We start from the raw sequence: 26167 nt of genomic DNA on the forward strand, positions 1-26167 counted from the left end.
GGGCAAGGACATTTTCAACCTCTTTTGTAGCTTTAGCACTTGGTACTAGGTAGATCTCAGGAAATGTCTGCCAACCACAAGGTCTGGGTATATGTGTACAGTGGAAGCTACATATGCCTGTTTACATACACAAGAGCCAAGCCTACCACTCTGACCTTTCATCTCTGCTTCTACAAGTGGCAGGTGATGGGAGCAGCCAATACTAAATGAAGATTAAAAACAGGCCTGTGTGTGAAAAGTCCGAAGTAGGCAGTGCAGGCAGCATGACTCAGGTGCCAGCTGTGGCTTGGGCCAATGCACGGGACACAGGCAAACCTCCTCACGTCCAGAGAGGAGCAGCAACTTGAGCAGGAGATGATATCATCATCCTAGGAAATGTACCAGCTGGTGAGCAGGGGACACAGGGACAGCATGAGCCACTTCACTGGGAGGAGGGTGGCAATCTATTTTTGGAAATAAGAGGAGAAAACTTGAAGCAGATGGAGAGATGAAGCCATGCCTTTGGATCATTTGATTCTTCTGACATCTGGTTCTCCCTGCTTCTGTCCCTAGTCTTCCACTCACTGGACACCACCGCCATGGGCCCCAGCCTCTAAGGATGCTGTGTGCCAAAAGCAGATGACATCCTGTTGTGTCCACTCCCTCTCTTGCTGTAAATGGGAAAGAGACATGTGACCAGGTGGAGGCTGAGACAACACCTGGGCAGGGTGGCCAGCGAGTGACTACCTGGGCCTCTCACTGGATGGCATTACTTTGGTAAGTCTCCTTTGGCCCAAGTGTGCTGTGCATTCTTGGGAGACAGATCAAGTCATGCTGACCAGAGAGGCCAACTTCAATGGCTATCCTCCCAAGAGATAAAACCTTTCGATTAGACAAATGTACTTGACTGTCTACTATGTGCTGATGATCAGTTAGACTAATCAGATCTCCTAGTAGGATAAAGAGAGAAGGAAACAGTAACTAAGCATAAGTATCATAAAGGAATAGCTCAGTGCCCTAGACATGGGCAGCAGAGCATGTGTGGTAGAGAAAGGAAAAGCTTGCAGGAATTTAAAAAAATTATCAAAGTTGAGCCAGGTGTAGAGCACCCGGCTATTGGAAGCAGGAGGGCCAAAAGTTCAAAGCCATCTTCAGCTACCTAACAAATTCAAGACCAGCCCTCTTCATGAGACCCTGTTTCAAAACAACATGAAGGTAGAAAGAAAGAAAAACAGAAGAATTAACCATACCAGTCCCGTGAAATAAGACAGCGTCGGGAACTGAAGGAGACATGAAGGATGAAGTCCACAGCCCTAGGCAAAAACATGCCACAAAGAGTGATCAAGGAGCGGATACCTAAAAACCTCAAGCATGGTGCTGGAGAATCGATCAGTTGGTAAAGTGCTTGACTTGTGTACAGGGAGACTTGAATTCAACCCCTAGAATTAATTTTCTAAAAATGAGCACAGAGGGCCCACATGACATGTAATCTCCGCACTAGGGAGGCAGAAACAGATGGGTCTCTGGAGCTTGCTGGCCAGCCTGGCCTGGCTGGTCAGTGAGAAACTTCACCCCACAAAGGCAGATGTGCCTGAGGGAGGATGCAGGTAGGCAGGACTCTTTAAGGCAAGGCAAGTTTAAACTTACACACTATTGGTGCCTCCAAGCCGGGCAGATCAGAATACTGTCTCCATGAAGGAAAATGTTCTGGCTTCATTCATTGCTGTGGTAAAACACTCTGACAGAAACAACATGGAGAGCGGAGGATGTTTTGGGTTACAGTCCCAGTTTGTGCTCCACCACTGCAGGGATGTCTCGGTGTCAGGAGCGTATGTTCCTGGGCACAGCACATCCAAAGTCAGCCACAGAGAGATAAATGAATACATGCCCACTTGCTTACTAGTGCTCGGCCAGCTTTCCCTTCTCTTGTTCGGTTCAGGGTCCACAGGCCCAGGCAATGGCACCTCCCATGGTGCCTGGGTCTTCCCACATCCGTGAAGGCAACCAAGATGGTTCCCCACTAGCACGTTCACAGGGCAGCCTGAGGTAGACAATCCTTCACTGGAACTTTCTTCTTGGATGAGTCTTGTGTCAAGTTGACAGTCAAAACCACCCATCACAGACAACTGTGCAAATAAGTCACCTGAAGGTTGTAGGACACAGAGAAAGGGTTTGTCTTCCTGCCTTTACTCTGACCCACTTAGACCTTTACTTTTCCTGTTTTAAACCCAGTGGAGAACATTGCTTTCTGCTTTGTCTGTTCAAACAGTGTGCTTGTCTCCACCCTGAGGCGCTGAGTCATAAGAGCTAACTTAGGACCAACTGCAGGGAAACGGAAGCACTCAGGCTCCGTGGATCCCTCTGAGAAGCTGCAAGACATTATTGAGCAGGTTTTGGCTTTATTCTCTAAAAGTAAAAAAGTAAAAAAAAAATCTTTGCTGAGAAATACAAACTCTTTCACCATAATAATTGCTGTTTTGATAACAAAACTGTACTTTTCTCAAATACCCAGATGGAAGACCATATGCAAAAAATTAAAAAAAGAAGAAAGAAAAAAGAAAAAAAAACTCCAAAGGAATTTTTTGATTGGCCATCTGCTAAAACTGGGAAGCAAGCCTGCATCTTCCTCCAGCCTTTATAAAAATCCCCGCTGAGAAGCCTATTTGCGTCTGCACAGCGCCACCTGCTGGTTGAATATGGGTAAAGACTGTGCATGGACAGCAGAGGAACTGGGCCTCCCCCTTGTCTGGATGAAATGCACTGACTAATAATCCAGGAACAAAATCACAAAGCTCCAGATTCCTTTATTGTTTTACAGTAACTCACACCTCCTCTAGCACACACACACACACACACACACACACACACACACACACACACGCACGCACGCACGCGCGCGCGCACACACACACACACACACACACACACACAGAGGCACTCACTACAGAGGCACATTCCCATGTTGCATGAAGCGTTGTGCTTGGCTTACCTGTCTAGAAAGTACATGCTACGGTTCAGCATGAGGATGACCTACCTATTTGAAGAAAATGCCAACACCCTATAATGAAGGTGTTTCTTATGTTTTTTGTTAAACAAGCATGAGAAGTACCTAACACAAATTATGATCTCTTCATAATAAAATCCGATGTAGCACTGACCTAAAAAGATGTCGAAAATGCAGGGAGTGGGTAAAAGCAAGCTAATGAAGAACAGTGTTTAGTATAACTCAAGGCTTTCGAGAAATATCTGTATCTGTTACATGTATTTGCTTGTACCCAGGAAAAGGCCGAAAGGATACATACTAAACTGTTGCTTTCTAATGAGTGGTACTCTTCTGTAGCCCAAACACCTCGTTTCAGCTAATAAGTGGGGATTAAAAAAAAAAAAAACCCAAGGTCTTACTATCTAGCTCCGGCTGTCCTGAAACTCAGTCAACCAGGCTGGCTGGCTTCAAACTCACAGAGATGTCCAAGTGATGGGATTAAAGGTGGGCGCCACCCGCAGGCTCCCTTTCTTACTTTTTAAAAGAATTTATGTATATAGCATTCAGCTGCATGTATGCCTGCAGGCCAGAAGAGAGCATCAGATCCCCATTACAGATGGTTGTGGACCTCCGTGAGGTTGCTGGGAATTGAGCTCAGGACCTCTGGAAGAGCAGTCAGTGTTCTTAACCTCTGAGCCATCTCTCCAGCCCCCCTTTATTCACTTTTTATTTCACACAATCATATATTAGCTGAATCCTTAAAGTGAAGACATTATTTTCTGGCAAACCAGAGAAGTCAATAGAAATAATAATGCCACATTTAAAACTCAGGTTTGAAGCTAATAAGGAATGTCCATCATTAAACAGCCACTGGGTGCCCATATGCACTCTAGTTAGGAGCATTTTCCTATTTAGATATTACTGTTGGATCTTGAAGGTCCAGGGCTTACAGGATTGATTGACAGCCTGTGGTGCTGTTACACCTGAAGAAGGAGAGTCCTCCTGGGAGGGTATTGTGTTATTTGATGTGTGCCCTCAAGGGAGCTTGTAGAATACCTCTCTCCTAGTTCTGGTTCTGAAGTGGACAGGTCCTTCTCATGTTTCTGCCACAATGTGCTATCTACCACATAAAAAGCCCAGGGTAACTGGGCCAATAGCCACTGACTGGTTCTTGAGTTCCCTGAGCTAGGAGCCAAGCAGCCTTTTCCCTCTGCTGGTTGATTGCCTTGTGCACTTTGTCATAGTGACGGAGTACCAATGCACAGAGATGTAGTAATGGGGCCGAAGGAAGAGGACAGAGACTCCAGAAGTGTAGATGGTATGAGTGTCAGGCCCAAAATCAGGAGACTGCAAATTGTATCAGAGACTATCCAGCCCTCAACATCTCAGCTTCAGGCAAATGGGCACTGATATTACAGGGTTTAAAATGCTAAAACAGGAAGCTACTGGGCCACTCTGAACCCATTGACTTTTACTGCAGAGGAAAGAGTCCCTGGATGGATGCAGATAGCCATCAGGGAAAGCCAGAGGCACCTCCTCAGCCCCAGGGAGGCCATTTTCCATTCTCTCCACCAAATCAACTGCTTTATTGGGCACCCCACCTTGGCACCTCACCAGTCTCCACAAGTGTCTTGCTCTCTTCAGCTCCAGGATGCCAGGGTCTTTTTGGTACCACCTAGTGAATCTTTCTCACATCTAACCCTCCTCTCCTGTCTCCAGTTTAAAGTTCCACGTTTCATGGTGAGGTGGGTCGCTCCCAGGGAGTACTGGGTACTGGTAGCCAGGCTGGCCTTCCACTTTCTGCCCTCCTACCTTCACCTCCCGGGTACTGGAATCACGTGGTGGCATGTGCCACCATCCCAGCTCCACCATCAGCACTATCCTCCTCCTCTCCCTTATTTCACTTCTTCTCTCTCCTCCATCTACTCTACCGGTGACCCTTCCCTTCTTAAACCTGACCATCCTCACCCCATCTTTTACAGGAAGCTTCTGTATGGCCTCCCCTTGTCTACGGTCTTGAATGGAGTGTACACACGGTTTGTCATACTGTCTAATGCTTCCTTCCTAAGCTTCACCTACACCTAATGGCTCATCATTTCCTGGCCGTGGTCACCCGGCCTGTGCTTGCCGTGTGCCAGCCACACTGTTTCATGAATCTGTGCTTCTGTATGTGCGACTTAGGCTTTGTGCTGTTCTGAATTCAGATGCCCCAGAGGCTCATGTATCTGGGCACTTTGTCCCCAGTTGGTGGTTCCATTTGGGGAAGGATCATGCACTCCCTGCTCCTGCCGCCATGCTTTCTGTGATCATTGTCACGCCTTCCCCACCACGATGGACTCTGTCCCCATGGAACGACAAACCAAAATAAACCCTTTTCTCCTCCAAAGTGCTTTTGATCATACTCTCTTTTTTAAATCCCAACAGAAAAGTAGCTAATGCAGGCTTTGACTGCTACTTTACTGATGGTAAACACAACACTCTAAAGTCTGGTCAGAATCTCCTCTACCAGAGCACTCCCCTGATGTTCAGCCAAGAACAGACCAGTGTACGGTGTGAAGAAACTTAGATCAAAGAAAACACCATCCAACAGGATTGGAAGTGGAATGCCTGCCTGGTACCCACACAGTGCCAGGAATAGTATGTTCTCACTAGCCAGAATGGGACGTAGCAGGATTCATGGAAATCAGGTGGGCCAAGAGTAAAAGTCTTGCCTTGATAGAAAGGGAATAATTAGACTCAGGCTGGGTATTAGTCTAGAAAATAAACATGTATTCTGGTTCCAAGTCACTTATTTTATATCCTCTAGTGCAGTTCAAGAATTTGTATATGGATACAAGAATCTCCAAGCCTCAGATTAGATTTCCTGTGCCCCAACCTGTGTGTGCATGCATGTGTGTGTGTGTGTGTGTGTGTGTGTGTGTGTGTGTGTGTGTGTGTGACACACACAGTATACATATGGAGGTCGGAGGACAACTCACAGGAGTTGGTTTTCTTGTCCTACCATGTGGGTCCCAGAGATCAAGCTGAGACTTGACAGGTTTGGTGGCAAGCACCATTACCTGCTGAGCCATCTCAGCCCACCAGAACATGTTTAAGTAAATGGAATATCAATGAACTGTGGGATAACTTCGAGTGATTTAATATATGTGGAATCCAAGTGCCAAATGAGAAAAGAGAAAGAAAAATAAATTTGAAGAAATAACAGGTCAGATATTTTCTACACTTTATGGAAAATATAAATCCACATATAACTTAATGGATCAGAACATGAGGGAAAATTATACCCAGAGCACATCTAATCAAATGTTCAAAGTCAGCCACACAAAGAAAGAACGTGAGGCAGACAGGAAGGAGGCTTCCCTAGTGAAGACAAGAGATAAAGATGACAACAGATTTCACACCAAAAAGAATATAAGCAAAAACACCCAAAGCAAACACCAGGAGGATGTCTGCATGCGTCTCGTGTGTTTAACACTGTGCGGGGGTCACTTAAAGACACATGTGAAAGTTAAAAGACGACCTTGGTTAAAGGAGGCATGGCCCCTGTCCAAGGATCAGAAGGTGTCAGTTATTCTCAAATGATATACAGGTTGACCCACAATCTCGCTCACAGTCCCAGTGGGATTTGGGGGAGGGGATACAGGAATTGCCAACAGTCTCAACTAGGAGGGGTTTGTAATGCAAGCAGGCTATCTGTGCTGTCTAAAAATATCTACCTCCCCACAAGACACTTAGAGACTGCAAAGATTAAAAGAATGACTTTGCAGTAGAGAAATGGAGCAGACGCTGTAATAACTAATCTCACCAGCACCACTAGGAATATGACACTGGTATCCTAGCACCTCCTGGGGTGCAGAACTGAGGAGGTCACAGCTTTTTGTGTGTTATATTTTGTAAAAATGTGTAATCTAAATTGGATTGTGAGAGAAATCAGATACAATCAAATTGAAGATGCTTCTGAAACAACAACAAACTGGCAATGGTGCTCAGAGTGTCAAGGGCATAAAAGACAGACTGAGGAACTGTAACAGCTCGAAGGAGGAGAGCAGGAAGTGGTGGCTCAACCAACTCAGGGCTCACAGAGAACCCGGAGCAAAAGAGGACAGTGGCATGGCAGTTACCAGCACACCAGTGTCCCCTCAGTGACTGTGCAGTGCACACTGGCGAGGATGCAGGAAACAGATAGGAGAGCAAATTCTGTCCTAACTTTATAACATCTTATGAGGCTAAAATCTGAAATACTTTAGGATCTAAGAGCAAAATACACTTTCAGAGAAGAAGGCTTTGCCACTGGCAGGACTGCACCAAAATTAATACATTCATGAACATCCTGCAAGTCAAACAAGAATAATAGAGGGGGCTCAGACCTTCGGAAAGGATTCAGAGTTCTGGAGATGTTAAACATACGTAGTAATTATCAATGTCAAATATATTCAGTTTTCAGTTTCCTTAAAATAAGCAGCTTTTCATCAGGCCTGGGGCACATACCTGTCATTTCAGCAGTGGAGGTGTGGTGTGTGTGTGTGTGTGTGTGTGTGTGTGTGTGTGTGTTTGAGAACAGCTTGGACTTTATGAGACAAACAAAACAAAAGCTAATATTTTGAAGCATAATAATAATGAAAATAATAATATGTTGTAGGACTAGCAGTAAAATATATTGCCAAAGCATGCAGGTTGAGGGTTGGAACAGGTCTGTGCTGTTTTAAGTTGCTTGGCTCTTAGGAATATAGTAATAATGAATGGTAAACATTATTATAAGCTAAAGATGTTTTGAAAAGGCTATACCATGGATTAGGATTAAAAACTAAAACCATTTTTAAATAGATATACTTAATAAAACTAAAGAAGATACAAAGTAACAATTTTTTTTAAATCAACTAATCTAAACAAGATAAGTAGAAGATAATTAGCAAGAGCCCAGGCCCAAATTCACGACAATATTACACACTAAGTATAAGTGGATTACAAACAATAATTTAAAGGTACTGACTATCAAGCAAGATAAAAGACAATAACCTATATGGATGCTTTCAACAAAAAGCACTCTTTTAAATGTGGATAGTTTGAAATTAAAAAATAGAAAAGTCTATCATGGAAATACCAAGCCAATAAAAACTGGAAGGTACATGTCAGTTTCACAGAAAGTAGAGTTAGGACATGGAAATCATCTTATAAAGGAGTCTAACCATTAAACTAAGGAAGTTTCAAAATGTATGTAGAGAGCACTGACAGGATTTACAGAAGAAATATAATTATAACAATAGTTGAAAACTTTAGTAATTAGGGGAATGAAAAAAGGGTAAAGAAGGGCAGATTACCAGAAGCACTAACTCAACCTGACATTTATAGCATGCTACACCGGCCACACCAGAAGCCATCATTTCAGGTGTACACCAGATGTTCATCAAGACAAACAACATATGAAAACATATGAGGGACCAGTAAGATGGCTTAGTAGGAGACAATGCCTGCTGCCAAGCCTGACAGCTTGAGTTCAATTTTGAGGACTGACAAGATAGGAGAGAAAACTTATCCCCAAACAGCATTGTCCTCTGACCTCCATACACAGTATGACACGTGAGCACTCCACCCCAACACTGACACAAACAAATTAAGATGTAATAAAAAATGTACTCATACTGTCTTTTACTGCCATGAACAGACACTATGACCAAGACAACTTTATAAGGACAACATTTAACCTGACTTACAGGTTCAGAGGTCCAGCCTATTATCAAGGAGGGAGCCCGGCAGTGTCCAGGCAGGCATGATGCAGGAGGAGCTGAGAGTTCAACATCTTCACTTGAAGGCTGCTAGGAAAAGACTGGCTTCCAGGTAGTTGGGATGAGTGTCTTAAAGCCCACACCTACCGTGACAATGCTTCCTCCAACAAGGCCACACACACTCCAACAAGGCCACACCCACTCCAACAAGGCAACACTTCCAAATTGTGCCACTCCCTGAGCCAAGCATATTCAAACCACCACACATAGCATATAAAAATTAAAGAGCTTGGGATAAAATAAAGTATATAAATTCTAACACAAAATAAAATTGAAATCAACAACAGAAAGTATTTTGAAAGTATAAAAATAATTGGAAAACTAAACAATACATTTATAAATAACTCACAAGCAAAAGATAATTCTCTAAGAAGAGCAGAGAATACTACATGGTACTAGAAATGCCAAACGTAAAACTACCTGAGATGCCTTCAAAGTAGAGCAGACAGGAAAATGTATTGTGCTAAGGTGTCAGCTGGGAGGAAATAGAGGCCCGCCCCAAGGCATGGTGGGAAGAGAGAAAGAACTCTGCTGGCCACTTGTGAGCCATTGTCACAGACCTGGCAGAAATAAAGGTATTCTGAAGAGATGCTCAGCTCCCACCATCTGGCTGGCTAGTGACACAATGAACCCTGGGAGTCTCATTCTGGAGGAAGGAAAAGAACCAGGCAGAGGAGTAGCTTGTCTCTCAGAAAGAGGTCGCACATAGTTCTAACAGCTTGTAGACCAGTATGTAGAATGACATAGAAGCACAGACTGTGACAGGTCAGTGATGGGTGGGACCACACTTGGGCAGGGCTACTTACCTGTGTGCAACCTTGACACTCTACTTAAATTCTGATCTCACTTCAGGACCTTTGAGGGCTTTTCTGGATCTCTCTGCCCCTCCTCCAGTGGGGACACACTGAATAAATTTCTTTCATTTTTTTTTCTGCTTTCAATGTTTAATTTGGCTCTTTTAATTGGCTTACTGAGGAGAAGTGGACAGGCTTGACTGCAGGCACAAGGTGTGGGTACCATATGGTATGTGCTTCCTACTATAGTTATATTTGCATAATGAGTTTTTGATATTTGAATATATTACAGGCATGGTGGTGCATGCCTTTTAATCCCAACACTTGGGAGGCAGAGACAGGTAGATCTCTGTGAGCTCAATGCCAGCCTGATCTATATACATATAGAGTTCCAGGACAGCAGGGCTGCATAGTGATACTCTTATCTCAGAAGGAGAGGAGGAAGAGGAAGAGGAAGAGGAAGAGGAGGAGGAGGAGGAGGAGGAAGTAAAAAAGACCAGGCTTTAAATATCAAAATGAACATGAAAAGGAAACAACTAAATCTGAGCATAGTGGCCATGTTTGAATTTCTAGCACTCACACACAGCACGATCCTTTCTTAGGAAAAACAGGGAGGGGGTACTAAGAAACCCAGTTATACCCTCCAGAGCACAAGGCCTCAGAGTGTCAAGTATGGAGCAGCTGCAGCTGTCAAAGCTGCTGGGAGATGAGGAACTGCTCCTTTCTGCTGGTGAGAAAGTTAGAGATTCCCAAAGGTAACATGATCCCAAGATTCCCAGGATCATATGCATCTACAGGCTATCAGTCAAGGCAGCTTTGCTTCGTCCCTAGCTAGAAATAAAGGCAAATAGCCATCAAATGCATGATGGGTCGCACATTGTGGAGTATTCATAGCATGGAACACCTGTCAGCCATACAAATACAGAAGACAGAAGCACACAACAAACCTGGTTGGATCTCAACACACTACTGCCTGATTTTATCTACTTTCCTATCTGCAGCGAGAGACGTGAGAACTGACCACAAGGACTCATACAAGGGCTTGGGGGAACTGATGGTGGTCGTGCTTCTCTCACTAGATCTTAAATACAGCTGGATTTAGACTTAACCATTTAATCCTTAACACAGAGAGCTGTAGGGATCTGGAGGGAAGTGTGAGTAGAGCCTTGAGTGAAAATGGAAGTGCTGATAGCTATCTTTAAAGTTAACTTTATTGAAGCAAAGTTTACACAAAGTAAATACAACTGAGTCAATAAATACACAGATCCACATGTTCACCACCTATCTATCTATCTATCTATCTATCTATCTATCTATCTATCTATCTATCTATCTATCTATCTATTATTGATCAATCAATCGCAGTGAGCAAGGTATCTACCCATGAGCTTCTAGCTCCAGTGCTTCTCTTGGAAAATGAGCGAGTTATTTTTGTGTTTGGTAAATTCTAATATTATTTCTAGTTCTATATTTTCATATTAGGCCCCCAAACAACAATAAGGCATTTGAACAGACTCTAAGCCTCAGTGTTAGTTCTAGATTTAAATCATACTTCTTGAGCAGACTCCATAATTTTTCAAAGCCTCAGTTTTCTCATCTGTAAAATGAGGATATTCATATAACTGATGTCATAAAGTCATTCTAGGGTTGCAAGAAATCATGTTAAGCTGCAAGCACAATGCCCAGACTATATAAAACCACCAGAAGTAGCTGACCCGTTTGTTGCTCTTACCCTAAGTTCATAGTTATGGCATGGTCTGCAGAACTCGTCAAAGCTTTTGACATGGTCTGGGAATTAACTTGTCAAAACCATAAAACTAAACAGTAATTCTGAGTCCTGCTACCCCACCACTACCTCTTCAAACTGGTAGCAGAGTGTTATGCTCAAACATACTGCTTGCAAGTGGAACGGACGGACCATTGGAAAGTTGATTCTGGCACAAGTTTAAAGCAGGACACATAAAAGCCTTCCCATGTCTGGTTATTAAATCTGCTCATCAGCCTTTAAGCACCCCCCCCCACTACATTGGTGGCTTGGGAGTCCACCTCCAAGATTAGCCTGGAATGGCCATTCCACATTCCACGTGTGGGCTCCACACCTCCTCCATCTCCCTGGTTTGCTGGCTCTCTGTCTCCACGGTCCAGCTCTAGCACTGCCACTTCTCCAGTTAATTCACCTGTTGTCCTGCCTGTTCAACTCTGCAAGCTGCCTCGATGGCTGCCAAACTGTGTACAAACAAGTCGCTCGACTTCCTGATGCCCCGGTTGGCCCAGCTCCCAGAACACAAGGCCAGGACATAGCTGCAGTCACAAACATAATTCTCATTCAAGAGCCGGTGTGCCATCTACCTGAGCAACAAAGAGCTGGAACTCCTCAGGCAGAATCCAGGAGCGAGGGTAGAAGTTGTACTCCTCCGGAAACAGACTCTGCATGATCCGCAGTGCTTTGCTCAAGGTGATTTTACGCACCATCTCCGTCATGCCTGGGGAGAGGAGAAGCCGTGAGGCTCGGCCACCAGGGAACTGGCAGCCATTGTTTGGGTCCCCCCCCCCCAACACACACACCATGGTCACACACCATGGTCACTTTCTCAGGCAGCAGAGACTCACGGATTAGGAGGATCTTAAAGAAAGAGAATCAGTAGATTCATTCTCCCTCCTGCATTCAGGAGGTGGGGAGTGGGGGGGTGTAAGGGTGAGTTTTCACCTCCTATCTGAGACTCTGTCTAAGGATATCCTTTGTCAACTTTGTGGGTAATGAAGTTCTTTTGTGCACTTAGAACTGCACCCTCTCTTTAATGTGTGGCCAGATTACATTATTTCATGGATTCTTTCTATCCTGTTCCCCAGGGAAGATTATCTAGTGGACTCTGGTGACATTATGAGAAATGTAATTAAGCTGCTTTGTTTTAATCTTTTATGACTATTAAAGGCATAAAATAGAAAAACACACACCTTTCAGCATAAGCTCTCTCTCCCTGAATCCAGGACGGGGAGTGGGAAAAAGTCCACAGCATAACTTACAGCATTATTTATGGGAGACGCTGTGGCAGTACGTCCTGTCTTGGGCATCGCCTGGCTCTCTAAAATGCTTCTCTTAAAAATAGGTGGATATTTTGATTTTCATGTGTGTTTGTGTACATGTGTATGTGTGTGTGTGTGCTTCTCTTTGTGTGAGTGGGTGGACACATATGGTTGCATATTTGGAAGTCAACCTTGGGTATGGTGCCATTGCTCAGAAGCTGTCCACCTGTGTGTGTGTGTGTGTGTACGTGTGTGTGAGCCTGTGACAGTTGTTTGAGTCTTCCTCCATGGTTCTCCACTTTATTCATTGAGGTGGGGTCTAGCTGGCCAGCTTGCTCTGGGGGTCTTCTGTCCTCCAAGCATCTGGATTATACACAGGCCACCATGCTCAGCAGACATTAACATGGGCTCTGGGGATCTGAAGGCCAGCCTTAATGTTTACACGACAAGAGCATTTCTTGCTGAGACATCTCTTTAGTCCTACACCTTGTTTTTTAGAAATAGGGTCTCACATTGATCTGGAGCCCGATAATTAAACTAGGTGAGCTGGCCAGGGAACCGCAAGGATCTGCCCCCCTTCCCCCCAGCACTGGGGCTGCAGGAACCCGCCACCACATCTGGCACAGACCAATCAAAATCAGAATATTTTCATGAAGAACCTTAATATATCACTTACAACACAAAATGTATTTTGAACTAAGAAAATTACCCATAGAAAAGCAAATAACATCTCATACAGTGGCTCAGAGAAGATAAATTCCATGAGTACCCTGAAGTTCTCAATTTGTGCTGTATTTCTAGCACATTCTCTCCTAGAGCATCCACCAGAACTTACTCTAGGACATATGCCATGTGTGGGAAATGCACATTTAGAATAATGGTGTGTGTGAGGCAGGAGATAAACCCAGACACAACAGAAGCCAAAAGTCAGTCAGTCCTAGCTGGAATTGCCCCCATCCCCCACCTTGGTGAGTTTCTGTCTGTCCAGGGCGGAGGGTGCAGCAGCTCTGTTCCCTGCCTCGAGGTTTCCAAGGCGGTTGTATCATTACAGATAATTAACTGATGTTTGCAAAGTGAGAAATTACGTGCGCCGGTGCCTGTCGTGCTGAGTGGAAGACAGAGCAGGCTGACCTTTGGAATGTATGTTCTTGTGTCAAGCTGGACCTTTGGGAGGACCATTTCCTCTGGGCTTCATTTTCCTGATGTAGACCCTGAGCTACTTCTCATCCTCCAACATCAGGGGAGACAGGACAGAAAGAAAACAGATAGGCAACATCATCCAATGAAATGTGGAATCATGTCTCAACAACTCTGCCCAAACTGTTTTCTCCCACGCCCCCAAGAAGTCCTGTTTGGTGTTTTTTGATTGCTTGTTTGTTTGGTTTTTGGTAGCCTTTTTTGTGAGCAGCAAGACAGAAATAAACAGTATCAAGGCCATTAAGTTGGTGTGCAAGGGCCCTGGCTGTAAGGCTCACTCTGGATAACAAAACCCTTCCTCTTCTCCAAGGATAAATTTGACCTTGGGATAACTTCTAGTTCTGCTCCCCTCAAAAATACAATAAAGGTGGGATATGTTCTGTGTTGTCAAAGAACAGGGCACATGGTTAAGATGAAGTTGGATCGGTCAGCCAGCAGGAAGCTGAGGCCCCAGATTTCCTGAGCAGTGATTCTTGTAACACAGCATAGCCTTGTCGGGGATGCTGAGCCAGCAGAATTACAAAAGATGCTGGCATCCGTGTGTATCTAAGCCAAGTCAGATGTGGGCCTTGTCTTCTAGTCTCATCTTGCTTTAACTAAGGACCCTGGAACTTTTGCAAACATTCTACTAGAAAGAAATGCTCCATACTGACTGCAGGCATGTTGTGCTTCCTATCCTGCATCCTTCCATGGGAACCTGCAGTACTTCCATGTGTATTGTCTATAGCAGAACTTTGTATCTCTGAGTGGTTAAGTTAAAACCCCATGGTGTGTGGGGCAAAACTACCCAGTGTATGGAATGTGGGTTTTGAGAAATGGCTTTTGTTTGGTTGGTTTGGTTTTGAGACATGGTCTCACTCCATGGCCTAGGCTAGCCTACAACTCATTATATTGCCCAGGCTGGCCTCCAACTTATGGCAGTCCTCCTGTCTCAGCCTCTTAAGCATGAGCCACCACATCTGGCTAGCTGAGATTTTTCTGGAAGATATGGGATAGGATACAAAAACAAACAAACAACAACAAAAAAAGGCAAATTGATTCTCCCTTCAATACATGTGCAAAACATGTGACACCGACAGAAGGCACCTCACTACAGCAATTGTACTGTGAGGCTGCACTATAAAAATGGGGGCCACGGCTAAAGTCAGAAAACTGGGGCTGGAGAAATGGTTCAGGGGCAAAACATTGCTGCTTTTTCAGAGGACCCAAGTTCAGTTCCCAGAAACCACATGGTGGCTCCCAACAATCTGTAACTCTAGTTCCAGGGTAACTGTTGCCTTCTTCTGGCTTTCATGGGTACTGCACATGCACGGTATACATACATACATACATACATACATACATACATACAAACAGGTAAAAATCTCATATACATATACATAATATAAAAATGAAGTCAAACACCTTTGGAGAAAATGTAATCTTAAATAAGGGATGGAATTTGAGTGATTTTTTTTTCTTTAAAATTATTAATTGGGACTGTCGAGATGGTTCAGTGGGTAAGAGCACTGACTGCTCTTCAAAAGGTCCAGAGTTCGGATTCCAGCAACCACATGGTGGAGCTCACAACCACCCATAATGAGATCTGATGCCTTCTTCTGGTGCATCTAAAGATAGCTACAGTGAATTACGCTGGAGCGAGCGGGGCCGGCAGAGGTCCTGAGTTCAATTCCCAGCAGCTACACACATGATAGCTCATGGCCATCTGTACAGCTACAGTATACTCATACACATAAAAATAAATAAATAAATAAATCTTTAAAATTATTAATTGTATTTAATATAACATTGCAATACAACCCATTAACAAAATAAGTGTGATGGCCTGTATCTAGAAGTTCAGTCAAATGTTCCCTCCTCCCTAAGCAGTCCCATTGCCCTGTGGCTCTGTTGTCTGTCACACAGCCATCAGGACTGTGGAGGAGATGGTGACAGAGGCTGAAAGGCAGAAGAAAAGCAAACATGGAAATGACTGTAACCGTTTCCTGCCACCAAGTCCTTGCAGGGTAAGTCTCCTCAGGAGACCTTAGTAAAAGGTAGAGGCTGTCTACAGCCTGTGATGCTTAGTGGAAGCCAGAAGAGCTCACTCTCAAGGTACCTTCAACTGTGATACCTGAAGAGAAAGTGGATGGGGTCTTCACTTCTGTGTTAAGTAGTCATGGAACTCTGGTTCCTGCTAGAAAAGGGCAGTACTTCTTTCCTTAGACACTAGAGTCCCTTCACTGGGCCTGCTCTATTATATTCTAAGTCGACAACTTCAAATCATGTTCCTTTATCTTGTATAATTTTATATATGTGTGTGGTATGCATGTGTGCACTTGCACATGTGTGCTGATGAACATGCACATGTTTACACATATGTATAGAGATCTAGAGGTTAATATCTGGTATCTTCTTCCATCACCCTCCTCCTCATTTGTTTGGGCAGGTTCCCCCCCTTAACTCATCCATTCAACTAACCTCTTAGCAGCTTAGCTTGTTCTAAGGGTCCTTTGTATCTATTTCCAGGGGGCTGGAATTATGGGTTGACCACCATGCCTTGAGTGCTGGGGATTTGAACTCCAGTCCTCATGCTTGCACGGGAAGCCCTCACCCTGAGCCACTTCCTGACTCCCTAACTCATGTTCTTGTGCCAGTGGAAACTACACTGAGAAAGTACATCCTTAACAGGCGAGGGCCCAGTCTACATCTTCAGACCTTTGGGAATGAGAGCTCTCAGGACTTCCCATTGACTTCTTCCCCATGGCAGCAGCAGCCCGGCAGAGCATGGCCAGAGTATCTCAGTTAAAGAATCCTCAAGTTTGACCTGAAAACAGTGCCGTGTTCTTACAGAAGACTGTACTCTGGCTTTGGACCTAGGAATACTTCTAAAGGCCAACAATAACTTCAGATACCTGGAAATTTGTTCACTTGACCGGAGAGTATGTCATTGTCGTGAAATGAAACTCCATGCCAGTAGATGTCACAAGGCAAGCGCCGGCCAAATGGGAACTAGAAAAAGAGGGGGAAATGTGATTCATAGTAAGAAAAGAGGCACAGCAACCACATTGGGGCTCAGTGTTTACAAATGGCACTTAGCAAACATCCTACATTTTCATCCTTGAAGCAAGTATGTAAAGTAGAGCCCCATGCTCATACAGGGATTGAGATGGATGCGTGCCTGGCTTGGCAAACATTGTTTTGCTTTACTAAGCCTCATGGTTGCTTTATAAAGAATTATTCTCATTTTACTAACTAAAAACTTAAGGCTGAAAGAAGTCACTTAATGTGTTCTAGTTCATGTATAGCTGGTGTGGGGTGGTGGTGGGTGGGGAGATATGGTGGTGGTGGTGGTCAGAATTTGAACCTAGGATAATACAACCCAAATCCTAAGTCCACACTTCCCTTTCTCTGGAAATGGCAGCCTTCAACCTGATCCTTATAAAATGGTGGGGAGATTCCCTATCTCCCTCCCCCTGTCTCACACACAACTCCTCCTCTCTCCCTCCCCCTGTTCCCCACACATTACAGGGTGTGTCCTCAGTCACTGAGACAGTTCCTGGGTTTTAGTGCAGATGTTTGAATTAAAAAATAAATGAGCTAGGCGTGGTCACCTGACTCAAGATGAGCTAACAGGAGTCTGCCTTCCAGGAATGTGGAAGTCAGAGATGCCAGGCAACCTCTGCTGAAATGAAAAGACAAAGCTGAACAGCTGGAGATGACTGCTTCTGGGAAGAAGGGACAGACAGTCTGCTGAGAGAGAGGGCAGCTGTGGAGAGATAGCCATGTCTCCTAGAGACAGACGGAGCGACCAAGTTTGCTCGGGCCTGTTGTTCTCCCAAGCCTGGCTGCCTGCTGTGCCAGTGGCATCTCTCCTATAAAATAATCCTATATGTCCTATAAGATAATCCTGCATTTCTCCTATAAGATAATCCTGCATCTCCCCTATAAGATAATCCTGCATCTTTCCAGTGTTCTAAGTTCTTCTTTGGCACAAGCTCTAGGGTTTCAATTATTTTCAGTGAGAAAACCTCTGGCTGAGACAAAAAGGCCTGTTCTTTCTGCTCTGTTCAGTCACCCTCTATGTCATTAGCAAGTTCTGCATCTGTAGATGAGGCTCTTTTAAATGTGACTCTGGTGGCTTTTTTCTTAGAGGGAAGCCTGAAGACCTACTAGTTCATATTTAGAACCTGCTTGTTAAAAGTCCAAATAAAGAGAGATGGTCGTACATTAAATAAAGCCCCTTGATGGTCCCAATTTGAGGCTACACTTCATCAGAACTTCTATCTGCTGTGAGCTGAGAGGCCACATCCTGCACATGCTGATGGAATCGTACGGCACAGCTGATGAAGTGATGGTAAGTGGTACTTCCAATCATCCCAATTAAAACCAAGGCCAGCAGATTCAAGCCCTTTAAGTGGCTGCAGAGCTGAGATACTACATGCTGCTACACCTATGGGCATGAACAACTTCTATCTATAATTTATAGTTTTTTGTTCATTTCCTTTGCTTCTAGTGGGTGCAAAGTTATTTATTCAGTAGCCATTAACATGAACTGTTGGAATACGTGCTACCTTCTTCTGACTGTCAAGTGCTAATATAGAAAAGGAAAAGACAACTGGACAGAGGCTCTAAAATGTAGACTTTCCAAGCAACTGGACCATAGCTATAGTGACTTTGGGGCCCGTCATTAGTGACCAGCACCAACTCCTTGCTACTGTGCTGCCTGATGATTCTTTCTACCCATACCATTGCCCTCCAACTTTTATAAAACTATACCCAACTGACTCATACCCATATTTGAGCAACTTGATGCAGGACTGCCATGAGCTTGAGGTCAGCCTGGACTGTAGAGTGAGTTCCAAGCTAGCCTGGGCTACAGAGTAAGACCTGGTCTCCTAAAAACAAAAACAGCAAAAGACAGCACAAAACTAAGAAAGGATAAAAGCAATATCTTTAGCTCAGTAAGTTTTTGTTGTTGTTTTTGTTTTGTTTTGTTTTAAGAGAGGGTTTCTCTGTATAGCCTTGGCTGTCTTGGAACTTGCTCTAGACCAGGCTGGCCTTGAACTTATAACCACCTGCATCTTGCCACCCAAGTGCTGGGATTAAAGACGTGCACCACCACAGCAGGAGCTCATTAAGTTTTAGAAGGCTACATTTGCTCAATAATTGTGGTGTTCCAGGCTCTAATGTAAGCGCTAAGGATACAGAATAGCACAATTTTAAAGCTGGGCAGAGCTTGAACATATTCAACAGTAAAAAGCTGAAGTCTTAGCCTCTAAGATTGAGACGAAGGGGAGGGTGTCTGCTGTCCCTTCTTTCAATACAGGGTTAACACCACCGGAGCACCAGGCAAATGAAATTAAGGACTTTCTCACTAGAAACTGAGAATGAAAATGTCCTGTTTGTGTATGACAGGATTCTACATGTAGAAAACCCTAGACATTGCATGAAAAGCTTACAGAAAATCAAGAGAACAATGACATAAAACCCAAAGAATAAAATACTTATGAATTAACTTGGGAAGGGAGTAAATGGGAAAAGTACAAAATGTTCCTCAAGGAAATTAATGAAACTTCAAATAAAGGGAAGAAAATCCCATTTCACAGGTTGAAAAACAATTTTATTTAAGATGCCAATATTACCCAAAATGAGCTATAGATTTAATGTCTATATCTTGCTTTGGGCAAGATATAGAAAAGATAATCTTATAATTAAATGGAATGACAAGAATCTCTAACTGGTCAAAACAACCTCAAGAAAGATAAACCCAGTGGGAGACCTCACACTCAGGATGTCAAAGCCTGAAACAAAGCTACATGGTTGTAAAACAAAATGCAGCCACGTAGACACCTGCTGGACTGGCCCAAACAGGAAACACTAACAACTCCAAACACTGGCAAAGGTGTGAGGAATAAGCACACATATTCGTATCAGACAGCACTGTGAAATAGCATAGCCATTTTAGAAGACGGCTGGCCATTACTTAAGAGACAAATGTAATCTTAGCACAGTCTCTTGCAATGATATTTCTTGGTGTTTATTCAAGTGAGTTGAAACAATACACACAGAAAAGCATGAACATAGTTTTTATAGCCAGTTCCATCTCCCTCAGCAGGTAAATGGACAGACTGTGGTACAGACAGGAGATGAGACACTGTTTGGCACTAAAAGCCATCAGCTTTGGGTCATGACAAACTGTAGAAGAAGCATTGTGCACACCGCTGAAAGGAAAACGCAAATCTGAAATGGCCACATAACTTATTGTGCCCACTATAAGATACTCTGGTAGAGGCAAAACTATGAAGGTGATACAAATATTGGTAGATGTCAGAGGCTGGTGTGTGCGTGTTGTGGGGGTGGGAATGAGCCCAGAGAGCACAGAGGATTCTCAAAGATAGTGAAACAACATTTAGGCACAATAATGAAGAGCACAGGTCATCATTCATCCCCAAGCCCATAGAATGTAAAACAACAAGAATGTCCATGAACACACAATCAAATGAGCTTACAAAGAGCACATGCACTCAAAAACACACCATCACTGCCAGTTTGTGTTTACACCATTTTTCTTAGTAATGTATGCCCAGCACCATGTGTGTAGTGCCTTGGCCCTCATGGCAGGCAGTCTTATGAGAAAAACAGCACCATGAACCCTGTTTATAGACAGAGGACACAATGCTTTGCAAAGATAAATGACTTCCTCTGGGTCATAGGGCTAATAAAGGCAGAGTTCAAATCCTGATCTGGATTCCAAGACCCGAGCTCAGTCAGTACTCCAAGCTCAGAAGGCAAAGGCAGTGAGGTCTGTGTGAGTTCAAGGCAGTCCTGGTCTATGTAGCAAGTTCCAGGCATCCAGGGATACACAGTGAGACCGTCTCAACAAAACAAAACAAAACAGAACATAACAACAACAACAACAATTAAACATGATGGCAGGGTGGCTCAATGGGCAAGCTCTTGCCACACAAGGCTGGTGACCTGAATCCCATCACTGTGAAACCATTTGTAACCCACATGAAGGTGGAAGGAAAGGACCAACTTCATCAAGTTGCCCTCTGATCTCCACGAGTTATCCATGGCACGAGTACCCATACACACCATTTAAAAAGATCTGAACCCAAGAGAAAAGCATGTGAACACTTGACATGCTTGGATGTGTGTCCTCAAGGGTTTGTCTGATCTTAGACTGGGGCCTCCAGGACCATGAGCTCAGCTGTGGGAGGTACAGAGCTACCTGTGCTCACAGAGAAGCAGTAGAGGAACCAGGGGTATCAAACACAAGGACAGGGAAGGATGTGTAACCTGGTGCCTGCCCAGAAAGCTAGGAGCAGGTTAGTAGCCCAGTTGGCCTTTGCACTCTCTGTGTGGCTGAGGCCATACTGGGTCCTCCTTCAGACCACTATCATGAGCTCATTTTTCTCAGTCAATCTACAGAACTCATTTTTTTATGGAAGGTGTCACATGTACTTTACAAATAGTTTTGATGTAGCTATGTTTGGTTTTATTTTATTTAGCTTTCTTTGATTTTCAAAGACATTTATGGGTGCTTTGTTGATGCACTAAATTATCACCAGGAAGTTTTCACGAAATTATGCCGTGCTTAAGTGTGCCTAAAATAAACCACTTGGGTCAGACTCCTGAAGTTTGGACCAACATTGGCTACTGAGTCATGCTGGACCCAACTGCCTTCTTATTTCTCATGGATTATCATTCTGCAGACTGTAGTGGTTGCAGAGACAACCTAAATCTGCACTCAAAAAATGTTTCTCTTTTATAAGCAAAGCGTCTCCAGTATTTCATATAACAACATCAAACTGGCTAATCTACCACTACACACCACATTCTGAACTAATCATTATAGTCACATATCAGACCAATGTTAAGTATTGTAACAAACCTACCCTCATCTATATAATAGCTCTGATACAAAGAAGTCTTTGTGTCAGAGGATACACCAGGATGGACCCCAAATATTTGCCTCTCTTGTCCAGAGGGCTGAAAACAGTTCCAAAACAGGCTAAGAGCTGGAGCCATTAAATGTCCTCTGAATATATTTGTGTTCTTGAGTAACTGATGCCAGAGTCTCTCTTTTAATGGCCCAAAAGGTAGATTCAAACTTCACCTCCCACAGTTTCACAGAATGAAATTTCATGGTTATTGCTGGTAAAAGCAAAATTCACATTTCTTCACTTTGTGAATGTTTTTATTCACAAAGCTGCTATGCAAACAGAAACTTTTACTGACTGAGAATATAAGTGTAGATATGTTATTGTGCACTGTGTAAAGGTTATCCATGTATTATTCAAATGCTAACTTTTGTGTCCCCATATCTGGATACTACAATCCTTATTCTGAGAATATCTGGTTTTGATGTTATGTACATTGTTCCCCAGTTATTCCCTGGTTGTTGAAAGAAGAAGCTGATCAGACAATGACTGGGCAGGGGAAAGAACAGAACTGGACTTCCTCCCAGCCAGGGAGAGAGCAGGAGAGAGAGGAAGAAGGGATTCAGCCACAAAGAGGGCAAGAAGAGACATCATGGAAAAACACACTTGAAGCCCAGAGAGCCAGACCAATACTAAAATGCAAGTATCTCAGGGATATTGGCTGGGAGGTAGCCAGATTAGCTTAGAGGATTAGAACATATCAATGACTGCCTGGGTATTGTGCGGCAAAGGTTGTTTATATAAATCTAATAGTCTCTGTCTTATTCATTTGGGAACTAGCCAGGAATAGAAGAATACTGTCACTTTTAAAAATAGTTTTACATAGGAGTGGGAAATATGCTTTGATATGGGCAAGTACGTGTGCGTACATAGACAGGAGAAGCCATCCAAACCAGTGCTTTAAATGGATGGCCCAAGGGTGGAGAGATAGCTCAATGGCTAAGAGTATGTGCTCCTTTTGCAGGAGACTTGGGTTTAACTTCTATCACCCACATGGTTGCTCACAGCCCCTTAACTCTGGTTCCAGGGCATCAAATCCCCTCTTCTGGCCTCCACAGGTACTGCACACACATGGTGAGCACACATATAGACAAAAACACATATAAATTAAAAAATAAATAAATCTTTTCAATTGAATGTATACTATAGTGAGTGTAACAACTACTATTTATGCTAATTTTCTAGCACATCTGCCTCCATTCTGCACATGAAGCATGATCCTAGAATTAGCAAATGCAGAACTGGAAGGCATGTGATCTTTCTGCAAAGGTTGTGTTCTTTACTTCTACTAAGATAGATGGCTTGGCAGCTAATCCGTGTCAAATATGAGCACCCAAAAGTATAGCTGACACCTCAAGGAAGATGTCATAAATGTGCTTAATGTAGCTACAGCCCTGGCATCAACTTTAGGTCTGATATAAATTATGTGAAAGCCAATCAATAGTACCTAGTCGCCTTTGGCTTAATTGGACCTTGCCTTCCCTACATGGTTGTTTGTGATCTAACATGAATGTTGCTCATCCTATTGACCCAAACCCAGCACATCTTCAACCACTGGTCACAAAGCCTATGTTCAAAAATGGGGTAGTAGAAATGATTAAGACCCCTACTCATCTCTTCTCTAAAACAAGTCTGTCTACAACCTGAGACAGGAAGCCCAAAGGATAAATCCCATAGACCTTAAGAAATGCATAGTCCCACTGTCTCTTCCTTGCTTTCTTCCTCCCACAGTGCTTTGTAGCTTTCAGGCTGCCTACTGAACCTCAGCAGCACCCCTAGCCTCTCTGTAACAAGTGTCTTTGTTTTGTATGATTGGTTTTGTTCCCTCATTGGGCTCATCCCATTCACACATCTCAGCCCAACATTCACCTGGCCACTGCTCTCCTGGACACTATCACCACTGTGGCCATTCTCAGTGAGAGTGTTCAAGACCCAGCTAGAAAGAAACCATAAACGTCATACCAAAAGAATGTCACCAAGGAACAAGCAGGAATCAGAGTAAAACTCCAACCCTGACCTTTAGGAAGGATGCTGACTAGGGGCTGAGAGAAATCTGAGTCCACTTTTCATCACTGTGGCAAGTACCTGAAATGATGAACCTCACGGAGAAGCAGTGTTTGCCTTGCCTCACAACCATGGAGGTTTTGAGACATGGTTGTCTAACAGTCTTGCTTTTGCACCTGAAGTGAGACAAGCACTTCACAACAGGGAGCACACGGTGAAGCAAATCCATTTGTCTCTTAGCAAGGAAGCAAGAGAGAACAGGGTACCTATCTACAATGTCATCACAGGTAATTCCAGATGACCTACACTCTTGCTAGGCCTCACTTCCTACAGGTTCCACCATTCTGCAGTAAGGCCAAGGACTGAGGCCCAGGCCTTTCCCACGTAGCCCTTGGGAGACACTTCAGAGCCAACCTACAGTAACTATAAAATCCTGAACACAGCTGCGGCTGCCAAACATAAGCAGATCAAGGTGAGCCCTAGTGGAGGAAGGCCAGCCTGCCCCACTTCTCTGCCACTTGTATATCATTTAACTGCACTGTCAGACAGCAGAGAAGTGCTAGCCACCAGCTGAGGACTGTGAGACTCTGGGCTCCCTTCCACTTATGAGAACAGAGGGGATGGGCAAAGACCTCCAGCTGGGTGAGAGATCACACAGCCCAGCCTCCGGGGAGCCTGCTCTTGCAGACAAGTCTCTTGCCTGGAGTCTGGATCCTGGCTTCAAATCTCAGCCCTGCCAACTGTTATGGGCCGTGATTTCATCACCTGAGAAAGATGAACGGCACAGTGTCCCTGGAGTGGGCTGCTGGAGAGATGAAAACAGCCACTCAGGGGAAAGGACGCCCCTGACACAGGAGCCTGGCACGTAGTAGGAGCTAAATTAGCCCAGTTAGAGACAATGCCAAGCAAGGAGGCTCCCTGGCTCTTCTTCCACTAATGAAGTCCCCTGGTGAGAAAGGCTGAGAGGAAGCCTCCCTAGCCATGCCTGATGACAAAGGAGATGCTGAGCCCTCCAGGAGTCCTCTGAGGAAATCATAACACAGAGCCACCTGCTGACGTGTGCAAGTGAGTCCTGGTGGCTCTGGTTAAGAAAACTTAGCCAAGGAGGTTAGGGTGAGGAAGGTATGAGGTGACATTTGTAAGAGTCAGAGAAGTTGGGCGGAAAGCAGGCATGCCTGGAGCTGGGGCTCTGGGGAACAAGGTTGGAGAGTCTCACGGGACTCTCCTGTGGCCCACTTCAACGCTGAAGAACTCCTAGACTAGCTAAGGATTGAACTTGGCTCTGCAGGATAGCTGGAAGAAAAGGGGAGCTGGGCTAAGCAGATGTGGGGCAAGAGAGGAGAATAAACGGGAGCAGACCCCATGAGGAAGCCAGCTGGAGGCTGGGAGAAGAGAAGGGGCCAGTGTGGTGGCTGGACCATAGACAGGCATGTCCTGGGAAGAGGGAAAGGCAAGTCACAGAGGAGCTAGGGCAGTCCCAGGCCAGTGTGTAAAGGCTTCTCCGAGCCTCCGCTCATGTTCCTGCATCACCTCCCCCAGGATGCAAGCGGCTGAGGCTCTCACAAGCTGACTAGTGCTCCACGGAGCCTTCCAGTTTAATAACAGTGCTGTCTGGCTCCAGTGTGTTTCCCGGGAACACAACAATTACTCACCCTCTAATAGAGTCAATAAATACAGCCTGAGGATGGTTAAATTAACAACCTTTTACTGGAAAGTGGCAATTCATGTGATCTACGGGGCTTCCTGTTCCTGTTCACCCCTTTGTTACAGTATGACACAGTATGACACTCTGGGCTAGTGTGCCATTCATTGCTCACCAAGTCAACACCAAAGCTCAGTGTATTTATTATTAAGCCCGTTTGTTATCATCCCCTCTGAGGATGATAACAGTTGACAGAGCTTGGGGGCAGGGGACGGTCTGTTGTCTACCTCACCTTTGCTTCTAGTCCCAAGTCTTTCAATAAGATCAATATTGTTGCCAAATAGGGTAAGCATAGGGAGGAACCTCGTCAGTCAGAGGGGGAGATGACCGTGCACTGTCATGACATCAGCCTTCCCCTCAGGATACACACTGTGCCATCTACTTTCCCACCCACGAAGAATCTTATTAGTGATGATTATTCTAGGCAGGAGAAAAACACCCACAAACTGCCACGGCAATTTACCTCTTAGCTTGTAGTTTTAATTAAAAATTCCAGTTTTCTTAGCAAATAGCTCTGGAAGATTAGATATCAACCTAGCCCTGTTTTTCTCTACTTTCCAATCTATAAGGGTGACACAGACAGCAAAATCTCCATGCTAAATGTCTCCAAGTCTGTCGCATCACGGATCCAATACCAGTGATAAACTGTAGTGTACTTCCATAATGCCCCAGAAGCCATCAACAGCCATCTCTCTGCTCTTGGCTCCCTCACAGTGGTGAACTGTCAGTTCACCGCTAAGTCCTGATTCCTGAGTCTCCCCCTCCCCAGAACT

General features: G+C 44.4%; 1 protein-coding gene across 2 annotated transcripts in view; it reads right to left on the reverse strand.

The window, feature by feature from the left end:
- Ttll11 (tubulin tyrosine ligase like 11) overlaps window positions 1-26167 on the reverse strand; it is a 229454-nt gene that overhangs the window by 179471 nt on the left and 23816 nt on the right. For both annotated transcript variants that reach the window (XM_031370031.1, XM_031370032.1), the window contains exons 2-3: window positions 16655-16751; window positions 11889-12022 (exon numbers count right to left, since the gene is read on the reverse strand). In XM_031370031.1, the coding sequence (XP_031225891.1) occupies window positions 11889-12022; window positions 16655-16751 (231 nt within the window). The remainder of the gene's footprint in view (window positions 1-11888; window positions 12023-16654; window positions 16752-26167) is intronic.

The sequence above is a fragment of the Mastomys coucha genome, unplaced genomic scaffold (genome assembly GCF_008632895.1).
Source record: "Mastomys coucha isolate ucsf_1 unplaced genomic scaffold, UCSF_Mcou_1 pScaffold15, whole genome shotgun sequence".
Classification (NCBI taxonomy): Eukaryota; Metazoa; Chordata; class Mammalia; order Rodentia; family Muridae; genus Mastomys; species Mastomys coucha.